The sequence below is a fragment of the Myotis lucifugus genome, unplaced genomic scaffold (assembly GCF_000147115.1).
Source record: "Myotis lucifugus unplaced genomic scaffold, Myoluc2.0 scaffold_620, whole genome shotgun sequence".
Classification (NCBI taxonomy): Eukaryota; Metazoa; Chordata; class Mammalia; order Chiroptera; family Vespertilionidae; genus Myotis; species Myotis lucifugus.
In genome coordinates this window covers 199310-215824 of record NW_005871668.1, presented here as the reverse complement: position 1 = coordinate 215824, position 16515 = coordinate 199310, and the positions used below count along the sequence as shown (strand labels likewise).

General features: G+C 46.4%; 1 protein-coding gene across 1 annotated transcript in view; it reads right to left on the bottom strand.

Moving 5' to 3' along the window:
* The window catches only part of ZNF618 (zinc finger protein 618), a 76356-nt gene that overhangs the window by 14735 nt on the left and 45106 nt on the right, over positions 1–16515 (bottom strand). Inside the window, exons 6-9 of the mRNA XM_023746032.1 lie at positions 13704–13805; positions 12801–12836; positions 12630–12707; positions 5131–5220 (exon numbers count right to left, since the gene is read on the bottom strand). Of these exons, the coding sequence (XP_023601800.1) occupies positions 5131–5220; positions 12630–12707; positions 12801–12836; positions 13704–13805 (306 nt within the window). The remainder of the gene's footprint in view (positions 1–5130; positions 5221–12629; positions 12708–12800; positions 12837–13703; positions 13806–16515) is intronic.

The following is a 16515-nucleotide window of genomic DNA, read 5'->3' as shown; positions in this document are numbered from 1 at the left end:
AGTCACCCTGAACTGAGGAGTCAGCGGTCAGAGTTCAGGGCTCCCAAAGTGGCTGGAGTTCGAAGGGCAGGATAACAAAGAAGGGAGAAAAGAAAGGGCTCCTGAGCCGTGCAGAGGGACCCTTGCAAAGCCTGGCAGCCAACAGACTGCGGGGCTGCGCGTGAGTGAGGAGTCAGGGGTGTGCAAGGTCAGAGGATGTCTGAGTTCCCCTTTGCCAGGAGGAGACCTTGCTGAATACCTAGGCATTCAGCTGAGACCCAGAAGAGCCAGGCCTTAGAAGGATTACGCTGACCCTACCACAAGGACTACCGTACCCCCCCTTATCCAGGAGCGATACATTCCCAGACCTCCAATGAAGGCCTGAAACTGCACATAGTACTGAATCCTAGAGGTACCGTTTTTTTGCTAGGCATACATATTGTGACACATTTTAATTTTTAAATTAGGCATACTAAGAGATTAACAACAAGGACTAATAATAAAATAGGACAATTATAACAACAGGCTGTAATAGAAGTTATGTACATGGCGTTGGGGCCTTTATTAAAATAAGGCTTATTTGGAACACAAGCACTGTGTACTTGACAACCGATCTGATAACTGAGACCGCTACTAAGCAGGGGTGGGTAGTTATGTAGCCTGGATAAGGCAGACAAAGGGATCACTCGTGTTCTAAGAGGGATGGAGCAGGATGGCCTGAGATTTCATCCTGTTACTCAGAACAGTGTGCAACTTAAAATGTATAAATTGTTTATTTCTGGAATTTGCCATTTAATATTTTTACACCACAGTTGACTAAAACCATGGAAAGTGAAACCACGGATAAGGAGAGGCTACTGTACTCCACACCACACCCCAACACAGCTTAAAATCGAGCCTTTGAATTATCAAGCTAATCTGTATTAACTGCCGACTAGAACAAAATTCGACATTTTTCAAAGGAAGATAGCAAAGTCCAGACACTCAACAACACTGCATCCACAACAGGCAGCATAGGATAAAAAAAGGATGCCATCAGGTGGAGCAGGAAAACGAGAATAATATTCAACAGGAAAAAAACACAAAACAGTCAACAGAAACATCCAAAAATGACAACAACAATAGAATCTGCAGACAAGGACCTTAACACAGCTATTATAAATATGCTCCAAGGTTTAAAGGATAACATGAACATAATGAAGAAAGAAATGATGTCAAACAGAACCAAGCGGAAATTACAGAGATAAAAAAATATGATAGCTGAGATGAAAAATTCACTTAATGGATATTTCCAATGAAACAAAGTAAGACACTGTAGAAGAAAAGATCAGCAAACCTGAGAACAGGGCACTTGAAACAATCCAAATAGAAACACAGGGAAAATAAGGCTGAAACACTGAACACAGCTTCAACTGATCTGTAAACATCGTAAAAAAAATGTAACATACATGTCAATAGTCTCAATAGGACGCAAAAGAGAAATTGGGGAAGAAAAATATTTATGGAAATACTGACTGAAAATTTTCCTTGATGAAAAATATAAACCCACTGATCCAAAAAGCTCAATAAACCCCAAAGAAGATGAAGCCAAAGAATACTATATATCCATAATCAAATTACTAAAGCCAGTATTATAGAGAAATATTTAAAATAATCCACAGAAAAAATATACATCAAGTATAGAATAACAACCAGAATGACCTTTGGCTTCTCATAAGACACAACATAAGCAAAGAAGATAAAATAATGACAGTCTTAAAGTGCTAAAAAAAATTTCTCAACCCAGAATTTCATATCCAGAGAAGATGTCCTTCAAAGGGTGAAACAAAAACATCTTCAGTTAAGAAAATCTTTCACCAACAGACCTACAATGTAAGAAATGTTCAAGGAGGTTCTTCAGGGAATAAAGGAAAAGGATAATAGAGGAAATTCAGATTTACATAAAGAAAAGTAAAGAAAATGGTAAATATGTAATAAATATAAAAGGCATTTTCTCTCATTTCTTAATTACTTTAACACAGGATTGACTGTTTAAAGCAAAAAATAATTGTTGGTTTTATAACTTATTTAGACTATGTATGATATATATGTTAACACTTATACGTATGATGTAAGAATAGCACAAAGGACAGGAGAGTAGTAAATGGAAGAATACTGTGATAAGGTTCTCACATAACGTATAATATGTTATGATATAAAGTCATGGTAGATTATAATACATTAAAGATATATATTATAAACCACAAAGTAACCACTAAAGGAAAAGTAGTATAGGTGGAAAGCTAACAGAGGAAATTTTTTAAATTCTTGATTAATATTAAAGAAGGCAAGACAAAAAAATGAATAATAAGAAGAAATGAAACAAACAGAAATACAACAAGATAAAAAACTTAAATCTAACCATATCAAAATAATATATCAAATGTAAATGGGTTAAACACTTCATTTAAAGGCAGGGATTGTCAGGCTGGATAAAGGAGTGAGAACCAACTACTAGTATATGTATGCACTTAAAACACACATAAGTAAAAAGCAAAGGATGAAAAGAGATATACCATGCAAACACTAATCCTAAGAAAGCTGTAGTGGCTATATTAATATCAAATAAAGTAGATTTCAGACAATGGGTATTACCAGATATAAAGAAGGGCATTGAACAATTTTAAAAGGGTCAATTCATCATGCCATAATGATCCCAAGTGTGTGCACTTCAAAACAAATTTCAAAATATATGCATCAAAACCTGACAGAACTAAAGGGAGAAACAACATATCTAGAATTAAAGTTGTAGATTTTAACTCTCCTCTCTCGGTATTTGGCAGAACAAGCATATGTTTTTGAAAACCCTGGAAAGGTGTAGAGATTTAAACAATATTATCAATCACTGTAATCTAATGACACGCCATGCAGGAAATACTCTTTCCAACTCATTCTGTAAGGCCAGTATTACTCTGATACCCAAATTAGACAAGAAATTACATGAAAAGAAAAGTACACTGCTGGTTGGAACGTAACATGGCATAATCGCTTTGAAAAACAATTTGGCTGTTTCTTAAAAGATAAACATACACCTACTACTAGTATATGATCCAGCCATTCCACTCCCAGATATTTACCCAAGAGAAATGAAAGCATCTGTCCATACAAAGATGTGTACAGAAATGTTCACAGCAGCTTTATTTGTATTAGCTCTAAACTGGAACGACCCATGTGTCCATCCAAACTAAATAAAAAAAACTGTGGTATCTATACAGTAGGTCCTCAAATAATGTAACTTTGTTCAATGCCATTTCATTATAACATTGATGATATGCTCTAGGAACTTAACTCTGTGTCAATTAGCCCATGGTAAAACTGGTTTTGTTATACATCATTTCACTTAAAATTACAGAACCTATTGACGACTTACAGTGAGAACTTACTGTATCTAGACAATAGAATACTACTACCCGTCAATGAAAAGGAATGAAGTACGGATACATGCAAACACGAAGAATCTTAAAACAATTAAGGTGAGTGAAAGAAGCCAGACACCCCCATACACACAATAAAAGAGTATGATTCCATATATGCAATATTCTAGAAAATGCAAAGCAATCTATGTTGATAGGAAGCAGATCAGTGCTTGCCTGTGAATGGGGAAGTGGTGATCAAGGAAATCTAGACAGGCACAAGGAAACTTTTGGGAGTGACAGATATGTTCCTAATGGCTTTCCAAGGTTCAAAGCCAAACTCCACCCCTTGCCAGAAATTTGGGAGAACAGCAGCAGCACTGAAGGTGCTCTCCAAAGGCTGACACCGTGGTTGCAGGCTGGCCTTGCAACTAACATCTAAGTGCATTCTGGGTGGCATCCTCTCCAGGAACCAGGCAGCAGGACAGATGTCCACACACAGCTGCCAGTCCGGCCCATGGAAAGAGGGGTCCTCAGAGGGTCCAGGCCATGGAGTTCAAGCCCAGCCACAGCGCCGATGACTCAGCACCAGCACCACTAGTCAAATGATGGGTCATGCCCACCAAGCGGAAACTGTATCCTCTCCCTCCAGCCAGGCCCAGACATGTGGTGGGAAATGGGTGGCCCATACATCCCTAGCCTCACTGGCAGGACGGGTTCCTCTCGTTGGGCCACCTGGTCTACCTGCCTGAGGGTTTGGAGATGCCTAGAATTCAGACCCCTGGGCTGGAAAGACCTCAAGAGCTCCCACAAAGGGAAACCTGAGCCCAGAGAAGGGAAGTGACAGGCACAGGTCAGAGGCTGAGTAGGACAAGAATCCTAGCCCCGTTATGGATCTCAGGATGGGAGCTCTCGCCCATGGGAGACCCTCCACCTCTGCTGCTCTGCCCATTTAGAGATTATGGAGTGGGATCCACTTAGCTCTGTCCTAAGAAACAAAAGCAGGGGGTACTCCTACATCCACTCCTAAACATCCCGCCCTGCGAAGTTGGTTAAGCCTTGCCTCCATCTGGATTTTGGTTGAGGACTGAAGGCCTCCAGCTCATATGCTAGGGATGGAAGGGTGAGGGAGCCCACTCCAACATCCAGAAGTGGCACTGGGGAATCGGCAGCATCAGAATGGAAGGCTGCAATGTCCCTGTGGGAAGGGCCCTGAGAACCATTTCCCTTCTGGAAGGAAAGATTGGAGGCCAGACATCCGACAGGGCCTGCCCCAGGTCACATGCAAGCCTATGAATCCACGGGGATTAACACCCAGGGCTCTGAGTCCTGGCTTAGCACTCCGGCTTCCCACCCTTCCCACCACCAAGGACAAAGAGGAGCTGTCCCGTCTAGTTGGCCATCCCTTGCCTGGGGTAGGCTCTGCATGGGTTCAGACTGGGGCTGCACCACGTGGTGCTGGCTTTGGGGCTGGGGATTCAGGAACATGATTTGGAGGTGCTTAGAGGAGGTGGGGACAGGGACACTGAAGGACTTGGATGAATGGTGCCCACCCTCTGAATCCACTGTTGGAAGACTCGGGCTTTCCTGGCTTAAAGGTGTGGTTTCCCTAGCTATTCGAGTAAGGTGGCCCCAGATCACACCTGGACACCTAGAGACTGGCCCAGATCAAGTTCACCTTTAGTTTCGCCCTCCCCTAGGGATGGGCCTGGGGACTACAGCTTGGCCCACCCCTCCCCCAACAACAAAAGGTACTCACTGATGGGGGCGTGTAAGGCCACGTGCTCCTGGTAGGGTGTGTAGTACTTGTACTGCTTCCCGCAGAATTCACAGGTGTAATTGCCGGTTTCTGTCCAAGGAGGAGATAAAAGTGTGGGAACAGGTGCCTGGCTCCCATCCAGCAGCAGCAGCAGGCTCCCTCCCCCCAAACTCCTCCTCATTCGGGGACAACAAACTAGAATTGGGAGCCCACTTGAGTCGACTACTATCTAAATTCAAATCCCAGCTCTGCCATTTGGAGCTGTGTGACCTTGGGCAAATCTCTTAACCTCTCTGTGCCTCAGTTTTCCTATCTGTAAAACGGGGGTAATAATAGGACCACCTTATAGGATTGCTGTGAGGATTAAATTTCTATGTCAAGTGCTTAGAACAGTACCTGGCACACGCTGTTCTCCCTCATCGCTCCACCCTCAGGGCCCGGTGCTCTGGAAAAGTGTGGTGACCCAAACTGACCTCCGGTGCCCATCTCTCTACCAGCCCCTCTGCAATGGCCACGCTGGGGTCCCCTCATCTCCAGGACCTTTCCCTGCCCCCAAGCACCCCATGCCCCCCAGCAGAAGAGGTCACTTCTTCCTCTCAGGTCCCACCAGACTTTATTTTTACCTCTCTTTTGGGTCTGCCTAACTTCTTTCTTCTTAAAAATTTCTGATGTAATATTGTTCACTGGGGGAAAATTATAAAATATTGATAAATACAAATTTTTTTTTAAAAAAAATAAGAGAAATTTCAATCATCTGTAATCCCCAAAACAAAGAGTAGCAGCTACCCCTCGGGTAGAACGTGCACCTTTCAACTTGCCCCAGACCCCGCCCCTCACTCCCCTTACACTGACATCATCTGGCTGCTGCAGGCCTTGAATGGGCGGCCCCGATCTATATCCTCTTTGTAACCTGGTGCATTCGATCGACAATACTTTGTGGACATCTTGCTCAATCAATAAACTTCGATCTCTACTGCACTTATTGGCTGCATGGTTCCACTGGACTTTCGAATTTGCTGCGTTGGCCTCCTACATCAGGGGACATTTAGAATGTCTCCCAAAATTTCCCCTTATATATAAAAATAATGCTATGATCCACATACTTGTAGAAATTTTTGCACATGTGCTCATTATTTTTGCACATCATGGCAAAATAAAGATTATTGAGCATAATCTTTGCACATTACTTCCACGGGATAAATGAAGGGTATGCATTTTTAAGGCTTTTGATAACCAAAGCACCAACTACCTATCAAAAGATTGGGCCAATTTGTATCTCAGTTAGAAAGATGGGAAAATGACTGTATCCATACATGGTAGCAAACATTAGATATTATTGTCTTCTTAAATTGTGACTGATAGGGGAAACGATAATGCAGTGCTGATTTTATTTTCCACCTCTGAGTTGCAAAGAAATTTATTATTTTTCATGTTTAATTGCAGTTTTTCTTTCATGACTTTTCTGTGTTTACCGCCAATGTTTCTATAGGTATACTTACCTTTTTCAAATCGTTAAGACTCTGTAGATTAGAATACCAACATTTTGTTCTTGATATTAGTTACAAGTATTTTTGCTCAAATTGGCTTCTTATTCTGTTTGTGAGATTTCTGTCTCAATATAGAAACTTTAAAATTTGTTTGTAGTTAAATAATTTCTGTAACTGATTCATGAACACTGGAAAAGATCTATTGGCAGGATTCAAAGTTGTTAGGTCACCTGTATCCCTATTTAATCTTATTTGTCTACCTGCTCTGCCAAAGACTCCCTGTAATAAATCCTCCCACTTTGTGGTATTTCTACATTTATTTTGTGTATTTAGATATAATGTTGTTTGATGCACAAAGGCTCAGGGATCCAAACCTTTACTGCGAACTGTGCCCTTTGTTAAGATTTCCGTTTTGTAGCGCAGTCCTTCTCAAAGGTTCCTGGGCCAGCAGCAGCAGCACCACCTGGGAATCTGCTGCAAATTCTCAGGACTTAACCAAGACAGACTGAAAGAAAAATTCTAGGGATGGGATGCAGCAACCTGTGTTTTAACAGACCCCTTAGAAAATTCTAATGCTCGAGAACGTTTAAGAACCACAGTTTTGCCCTAATCGGTTTGGCTCAGTGGATAGAGCGAAGGGTCCCAAGTTCGATTCCGGTCAAGGGCATGTACCTTGGTTGCGGGCACATCCCCAGTACAGGGTGTGCAGGAGGCAGCTGATCGATGCTTCTCTCTCATCAATGTTCCTGACTCTCTATCCTTCTCCCTTCCTCTCTGTAAAAAATCAATAAAATATATTTCTAAAAAAAGAACCACAGTTTTATTAGTTTGCCTGGCATTAATGTTACTAATTCTTGGTAGTTACTTTGTCGGATTCTCCTTTCTACATGTTTGCATGTGCCTAGAGACATTTCCCTGAATTTCCCTGTGCTTTCATTCATTAAACAGATACTGTGCTAAATGCCGGCACAAAAATGTTGAGCAAAGTCATGGTTCCTGCCTTCAAGGAGCTTACAGTCTGGAAAAGGAGACAGAAAAGTCAAATGATCATGCAAATTTAAAACTGCAACCATGCGGTGGGTGCTCTTAAAGGAGACATTCAGTGCTATGAAAATTCTAATCGGGAAATCAATTTAGCTAAGGAAGCAGCAAAGAGTTTCCTGAGAAAGAGAAAAGATAATGAATTAACTAGGCATGTCTCTAATAAGGCATTAATCATTGGATTATTTTAAATTAACCTGAGAACCTTTGTCTTTTAATAAAGGAGATCATGCCATTTGCTTTGATGGCTATATCTGACTTGGTTTCACTTGTTTTATGATTATCTTTCTTCCTTTGCTCCACCCTTCTGGGTTGTTTAATTTCATCAAACAAAATTTCAGTTGTTTGATGCATGGACTCTTTTCTTTGCCTTTCCATTATCCTCCAGTATTCAATTACTTTCCAACATCCTCCATTGTTTTAGTCAGTGTATAATATATATTTCTCTAAATGTTATAATCAAGCAGGAAATGATATTTTCATATCTATTACCATTGAAAAGGGAGTTTAATTCAGTGCTCCTCAAACTTGAACATGTATAAGAATCATCTAGAGAGACTGTTGTGGGTCCCACCCGGAGGTTCTGATTCCATAGGCCTGGCGTGGGACCTACGAATTTCTGTTTGTAGTAAGCTTCCAGGAGATGCTGCTGCTCGGAGGGACTGCACTATGAGTAGGACTGGTTTAACCCACCTTTACTGGATCCCTCACTATTCCTGCCTTCTTGTGTTTTTAAATTCATTTTTAATATTTTAGAATAATCGTTGTCTTTTGCCTTAATTTTTACAATCAGAATTGCAACATTACATATATTTTAAGTTCATTTCAGAGAGGAAGGAAGAGGGAGAGAGAGATCGAAACATCAATGATGAGAGAGAATCATTGATTGGTTGCCTCCTGCACACCCCACACTGGGGATCGAGCCTGCAACCCGGGCATGTGCCTTGACCGAGAATTGAACCATAACCTCCTGGCTCACAGATTGACACTCAACCACTGAGCCACACAGCCAGGCGCAACATTTTAAACTTATTTCTAGTTTATCTGGCTTTAGTATTCAATACTGTGAATTATTTCCTCATATTGGAGCCCTTAAGTGTGCTCTACTCAGAGTATAATTTCAAGTAATTTCTTGAAGATGGGTACATAGAAGATATAGTATGTTTTTGAGATCTGGCTTTTTCCTTTACACATAAATCACAATTTGTCTAGATATAAAATTCTTAGATTACAACTTTTCCCCTTCAAAACGATTTCATTATCTTTGGCATTTAGTATTGCAGAAAAGACTGAGGCATGTCCATTTTGGATTCATTTGTATATAACTTGCTTTTTTTTATTTTTAGATGGCCCTATAATTTTTTTTATATGTATAGTTTTGACAATTCACTAAGATCTATTTAGTTAGGAATCTCTTTATACTGACTCTACCTGACATAAGACGAGCCCTTAAACCTTCATACACAGGCCTTCACACAGGCCTTCCTTCAGCTGAGCAAATTTTTCTTCTATTATATCTTCACAGCTTCTGTCCCACTGGTACAATATCATCAATGATCTGGAACTGGTTCCCCATTCTCCATATTTAACATGTTTTCCTCTAATTATCTCATCTGTTCAAATCTGTCCTTCACATCACTAATTCCATTTCCTAGACTGACTCTGCTCTTTACTACCTGCAATGGAAGTCTTAGTTCTGTTATATTTTCAGCTTCTCTGCAATCCTTCCTCATCTCACACTTCTATCTTTGCCCTTTCATCTTATCCTGTTGCTTTTTCACCATACAAATCCGGGCTCCTTTCTCACAGGGTTCCTGCTAGGAACTGTACTGTGTCTTCCACAAATTCAGATGTTCACACCCTACCTCCCAATGCGATGGTATTTGGCCGAAAGTAATCTCAACAGAACCCAACCATACTGGCACTCTGATCTCAGTCTACCAGCCTCTAGAACTGTGAGAAAATAAATTTCTGTTGTTTAAGCTACGCATTGTTAAAGCAGCCCAAGACAGGTCATATTTTCTTATAATCAACTGTGGCTGCCAGAGAGAATTTTCATGTAGATTTTGCAGTAGATCATTTTCAGATGTATGCTCTTCCCCCCGAGTCTCCTAAATTCTCTTTTTCTTGTGATGTGGAATTTCATAGTTCCCCATGGTTTGTTTGATTTATTTATTTATTTATTTATTTATTTATTTATTTATTTTCCAAGTTAAGTCTTCCTTATCCACATATAAAAATCAAATAACCTATGAACAAATCCAGACTTCCTCTGTTTCCGCTGGCACAAATGAACTGTTCTGAATCTTCTCATTATCATGGTAGACCATGACCATGGTAAAAATTCTCAGATCTGGAGCTGGAGAGCAAGCTGACACACAGGACCCCTTAGACCAGCTCCCTCTTCCAGCAGGACCGCCTCTGCTCTGCCATGACTTTGGCTTCCTCCTCAAGTACCTAACTCTCTAACTGTCAGCTGATGTGCATGTGGAAGGCATACTTCCCAGCATGCACTGCTACCAGGTTTCTTCCTCTCCCCCGACCTACAATCGCTACTTGTGGCACTAGCCCTTCACAGTGTGCCATGCTGCTACTGGCTCCTCTTATTCTACGCCTCATCGGTTTCAGGGTTCTGTGGCACTGGCCTGCTTGCAAGAAGTGTCAGGAGCCCAAGCAGCAGCAGTCTTAATTCACAAGGCAGCTCCTGAGTGGTAACAAGGGAAAGCATCACACTATTCTAGCAACCTCACTTCCATAGTGCCAAGCTGGGAGCAGCAGGGAGCGGGGAGGGGGGATAGTGGGGGGAGGGGGGGGGAACGGACACGACAAACTCAGTTCAATTTTCTCACTGCAATTCCCTACTCCCTCTGCATCATCTGTGACAATTCCTCCCAGGTCCTAGCACGGGTTGCTGTCAGGCTTAAGTCACCGATATATAGAACAAGTTTCATCTTGTTCTGCACCTTCGGGGTAATAGGGACCACTTACTTAATGCTTGCATGTAAGTGTCAAGGACTAATCCCTTTACAAATATAATCTGAGCTAATCTCCATGACAATCCTGAGAGGGGAGTTTTATTGTCATCACTGCATTTCAGAATTAAGGAAATGGTGGATTAGAGAGATTACAGTATTTGCAGGATGTCGCAGGGTGATTAGGCGTAGAGCTGGGATTCATACTTGGGATGGCTCTTAAGCTCTCACTCTCAACTACCCCTTGGCAGCACTGCTCACGTGTGACGCCCTGAGTATGAGCCAGGTGCTGGCTAGACACCTGACCCATTCATCCTGCAGAACAGACCGCGTTCTTGTCCCAATTTACAGAGGAGTCAGAGGAGACTCAGGGGGGTTAAGCAGCTAGTAAACTGGTGACGCCAGCCTTCAACCCGGGGCCTGTTGGATTCCACAGCCAACTTTCATAATTATAATGCTAGACAGACATGGGAGGGTAGTGCTATGCTGCGACTCCCTGTCCCGTATCTGTCCTGGGACGTGTCTGATTCACATCTGGAGCTCCCACAATCTACCTCCTGGCAGTGTTTGCGTTGAGGTTTTCATCATTTTCTTTATCTTCAAGATTATTTTAATGCCACTGTTTATTGAATGTTTACTCTGCATATGACAAGCACGGTGCCAACCACTTTACAGATAGGATCACATCTGCAGTTTCCTGAGAGTTTAAGAGTAAAAATCAAGCAGGGAATTATCCCCTAGGAGGAAGGAAGAAGAAAAGGCATCCAGGGACCCAGCAATGCCTCCCCAGGGCCTGGGACCAAGCGGCTTCACTGTGGTAGTTCCCTCGATTCCCTTCCCTTGGATTTCCACATCCTTTCATTCTGTGTCTGAGTGTATATTTCTGCAAGCTGCCTTCGTCCTTAGCGTGGTGAGGCAGAGCCAATGAAGGTCTTGTCTTGCCGGTAGTAAGAAGGCACAGGAAGTACATGTAAATGTTTGAAGGGCTGGACCAGTCTCACGTGTGAGACCCTACCACCACCTCCAGTCCACTCTCCAAGCCAAAATGGCCTTCCTAAAATGCAAACTGAATTAAGTCCCTTCCCCATTTAGTAAACTTTCCCGGCTCAGCTCACTCCCCTCAGGATTAGGTCTTTAGGTCTAAATAACTTCGTCTGGTATTCGAGGTTCTCCAAGACCTGAATTCAGAATCGACTGGCCTTTCAATTCCCAGAAAAGTGCTGCTCTCCTGCCTTCAAGGGGATGCAGGGGCTCATTCCCCACTCTGGTTCCCCACTCATAAGCCTCTCGGATTCCCAAGGCTGGTCAGGCACCCCCGGCACCCCCAGCCGCCCGTGCTTCTAGGTATGCTGTAACTATTCCTTACTGACCTGCGGGCTCCCTCCCGTATTCCCCAAAGGGAGGGCCACATCTGTCTTGCTCATTGCTGCGTCCCCACAACACTCAATACAGGTGTGCCGAAAACGGCAGGTCACGTGCATGGCTCCTGCCCTCGGGGGTTTCTAGGAGGACAGATTGTCTGCATATGGCTCCCCTGGACAGCTCCACTGGCTGATAAACCCATTCAGGTGACAATAACAAGTTATTTTCCGAGCACCTATTATGTACCAGGCACTGTGCTAATTAATAGGTGATTGGTAGCCACGATCTCATTTAATCCCCCAACAAACCTGTGGGGAAATGTCACCCTCATGCCACAGGTGAGGAGCCGAGGCTCAGGACGGCTAACAGACTGCCAGGGCACCAACCAGGTGCTGCCTTCACTGCTCTGACCTTGACCCTGTGCTGTCCTGCTTCTCAAAAGCTAAATCTCAACACTGACTGGCCCATTTGACAGGTGGGCAAAGTGAGGTGCAAGAAGGCCAGTGGCTCGCTAGCCAGGCGTTACTGCCGGATGAGCAATGCCACCCTCTCCCAGCAGCGGAACCACCTTGCCACCCTCAGCCAGCCCCCGCCTGTCTCCCCACCCAGCCCCGGCCCCAAGGAGAGGCCCGCATACTTGGCCCGATTTTCTGGAATGGTTCCGGGGGTTCCTCCTTCACCTCTTCAGCGGCCACGACGCCTTGGTCGAAGGGGTCTGCGGGAGAACACGCGGCCCTTAGTGCCCTGGTCACCAGGCCTCGGGAGCCTAGCTGGGGACCAGGGAGGTGGCCAGCCACCAAGTACTTACCTGCCCGATTCTCGGGGGCCCCTTCCACACTAAACACTGCGCCGGGGCAGGAGGCAGCAGCCACAGGAGGAAAAAAGCAAACAGGAGCCCTGTTAGTCCCCACCCACAGCTGCCTCTGCCAGCCGCTCCCAGCCTCCGTCCAGGTGCAAGTCCCTTTCGGCCTCGGGGCGCGGCCCTGGCCAGTGTGCAGGCCCAGAAAGCCAGCGGCCACAGGAGGGTGCGTCCCAACCAGGACACAGCCTGTGTCTCCACGCCTCTCCCTCCCACGGCAGGGCCCAGCCCAGGGGGGCAGACATTCTGTCTGCCCTGTTTCTGGATCATCAGCACCCCGTTGAGGGCCAGGGCAGGAGAAAAAGAGAGAGAGACCGGGAGGAGAGGAATAAGGAGGCGAGAAGACGTATGAGCCAGTAGGTGGGAAGCTGGGTTGTCACAGCTGGAGATAGGCTGGGGGTGTGCGGCTCCAGAGGGAGCCCCCAAGATCCTCCCAGACCCAAGAATTTCCAAAAACAAATTACCTAAATTTATTGTTCTAATTCCTAACTCTATAATCTAAGACACTAAAATACCATCGTTCATTTTTAAAAATTGGTTTAATTTCACCAGAGCATGTGAATACTCAATATGAAATCGGATAATAAATTGATATAAAATTGTGGGTATTCGACTGCTTTTGATTTACAAAGCCGGCAATGTCATTCGGGTTCCCCTACTCAGAAGTATGTATGCAGTGTGACGGGGACCTTTTCTCCCCAGGATCCTCAGGGGTTGGGCACGTCCCTCATGCTCCGGCTGCTGCATGACCTTCGTCTGGGCAGGCGGAGGGGAGGGAGGGGCCAGGTAAGCGGCCCTGGGTGGGGGTCTCTCTATGGGACTCACTCCCCAGGAGTGAGGGGCCTGGCTCACCATCCACGGCGTGCAGGTCTCGGTGCTCTTGGAAGCAGCTGTAGTACTTGTACTTCTTGCCGCAGATGTCGCACGTGTACCTGAAATTGTCTGTGGGGGACGGAAAGACAACACGTGGTCACCAGGGCTTCAGTCACTTGGGGTGGAGTTTTGGGGGCCAGCTCATCTGCCTCAGGAACCAAAGAAAGGACTAGCTCAGACGGACCCCAACAGGTGACTCCACAGAGAACCAGTTCTGGGGTGTCAGGGTCCTCTACACAGGCAGGCCGGGAAGCCCTGAGGTGACTTTCAAACCAACCCCCAATCCCACCTCCTGTGAGCTGAGCTCCTAAGGGCCGGGTCATAACTGGTCCCACCTTCCTCCGTATCCACTAGTCCTTGCATCTGAGGGTTACTACGTCCTCACAGGGAAACTGAGGCTCAGAGGGACCTGCCCCAAGCCCCACAGCCTCAGAGATGGCTCCCAGTGACCCCGGCCTCCTGGTGTTCATGTCCTGTGTGTTTCCTTCCCCTGGAGTCTGGGCAGGACCCAGCGACTTGCTTCTAATGAAGAGAATGCAGTGAAGTGACGGAACCACTCTGGGATCAGTCAGAGGACATGACCCGTCCGGCTCACACCATCTGGCTCTTGTTAGCAGATGTGCTGTGAGCTGCCCCGTGGAGACCAGGGGGCAGCCTCAGGTGAGCAGCCGGTGGGGTGCTGAGGCCCTCAGGCCACGAGCTTGGGAAGGACCAGTCCTGCCAGCAGCCACACAGTGAGTGTGCAAGAGAACTGGACGGGGAGTTAACCTTTTATTTTCTTAGTTGAGAGACGGGTAAGTGGGTAGATGCCTCTACGTGTGAATGTACAATTTTTCTCACCAATAAATGAAAGATGCCTGGACTAAAGGCGTGAAACCTGGTCTCCGTGCCCACCTCCACCCCCAACAAGCGGTATGACCTCTCTCTGGGACTCAGGAGCCTCATCTGCAGGACGGGAAGGCTGGGCTTGCTATTCCCAATGGGACCCTCTGGCTGCAGGACTCCGTGGCCGGGCTCCCGTGACGAAGCCGGCTTGTGAGGAAGCCGGACTTTCTGAGCAGACACTGCTGGCCTGGGTCAGAGTAGGAAGGGAAAAGGGCTGGAAGGACTAAAAACAGCTCCGGCTACAGAGTCCTTAACAACCTGCAGGCCCGCAGCAAAGGCGGAAGCCGGACGGAACACAACATATCATTGAGAGGCTGCCGGGAGGCCAGGAATAGCCGAGGAGGAAAGATAAACGGGGAAGTTCTTTAAATGGGTGGCTGACCACAGGCAGACCGTGGGAGCCGGAGGAGAAGGGAGCTATAGGGAGAAGGAGCCAGGGGCCAGGCTGAGGCGGGGCTGGGGAGGAGGGCCACCCTTCGCCTCCTCCCAGCCCTGGGCCCTCTGGCAGGCGCTGGCCAACCTGAGCCTCCGATTCTCCTCCAATGAAAGGAAGAGTAGCCTCAGGCCTGCCTGCCTATCACAGGGGTAAGAATCAAAGAGAGCGGATGGGGAAGTGCCTCAGGGGGCGTGTTCTTAGGACCCAGTGCGTTAGCCCCAGGCACCTGTTTTGGATTTTTCCTGGGGGGGTGTGTTTATATTTTAAGAAGCTTTTGATGGTGGTCTAACAAGCACATAGATAGAACAGGAGTTCCTATCTGAGCTGCACGCAGAGATGAGCAGTTGTGACAGAGGCAACTGGTGCCCTGCAAAGTCTAAAACGTGTACTACATGGTCCCCTACAAAAAGTGGGGTACAAATCCTAAGTGCGCAGCTTGTTCAGTTTCCATAAACCCAAAACACCTGTGTGACCAGCGCCCAGCTCAAATATCCCCCCCAGAAGCCCGTCCTAATGGCGACCAGGACGCTGACTCTTCCAGCATGAACTTGCGTCCCCAGTTTTTGCACGTCCTGTATGCAGACCTAAGGAGGGACTCTTGTTCCGGCTTCCTTTGCGAATATTGTCTGTGGGTAATGCATGCTGCTGTGTGTAAGTCTCTATCTCCGTCTCTCCATGCCGTGCTGCAGTCTTTCTCGTGAACATGCCGTGACTCATTTACCCCTTAAACCTGCTGGGCGCTCACTCGGGAGGTCCCCAGTTTGGAGCGGTTACACACAGTGCTGCTAAGAGCATCCCAGTTCCCATCGCAGGGTGGACATGCGCACACACTGCTGCTGGGGGTACACCTGGGGTGAAGCCGCTGGGCTCCGAGGCTCAGGGCTGTTGGGGAGGGACAGTTGCAGCCCAGCCCACAGCCTTCTGGCTGCTGTTACCAGGCCCGAGGGTTTAGATGTGGAGGGAGGGCAAGCAGGGCCTGTGGGCAGCAAAGCAGAACACTGTCCCCAGAGGTCAAGGCCCTGCACAGCCCAGGCCTGGGACACCGGACCCCAGTGATTGGTGCCCACGGGTGCTCATGAGAGAACTCTCTGGAGCAGGAGCCCCCACACATTGGCTATGGAGCCCCAGACCCACAACGGGAGTCAAAGAACAGAGGCACCTGCCCCCGCTGGGCCCTCCTGGAAGGGCCTGGGCGTACCTGCCAGCGAAGGGCCTGGGAAGTCTACAGCAAGAAACCCGTTCTTCTGTGCAAGACTCAAGGTTCCCCGGGCTGTTTGGCCAGAGAACCCTTTCCTGACAGGACACTGAGTATGTCTCGGAACCGGAGTTACCATCTTACAAGTTCATAAGGACCCGCGGGTCCCAAAGCCTGGACCATAAGAAATGTGTCTCCCAGAAGCCACGTGGGACCTCCTGGTGATGGGGGCTTGGGGGGATAAGAGCATCTCCTTCCACCCCTGGCTCTCTCAA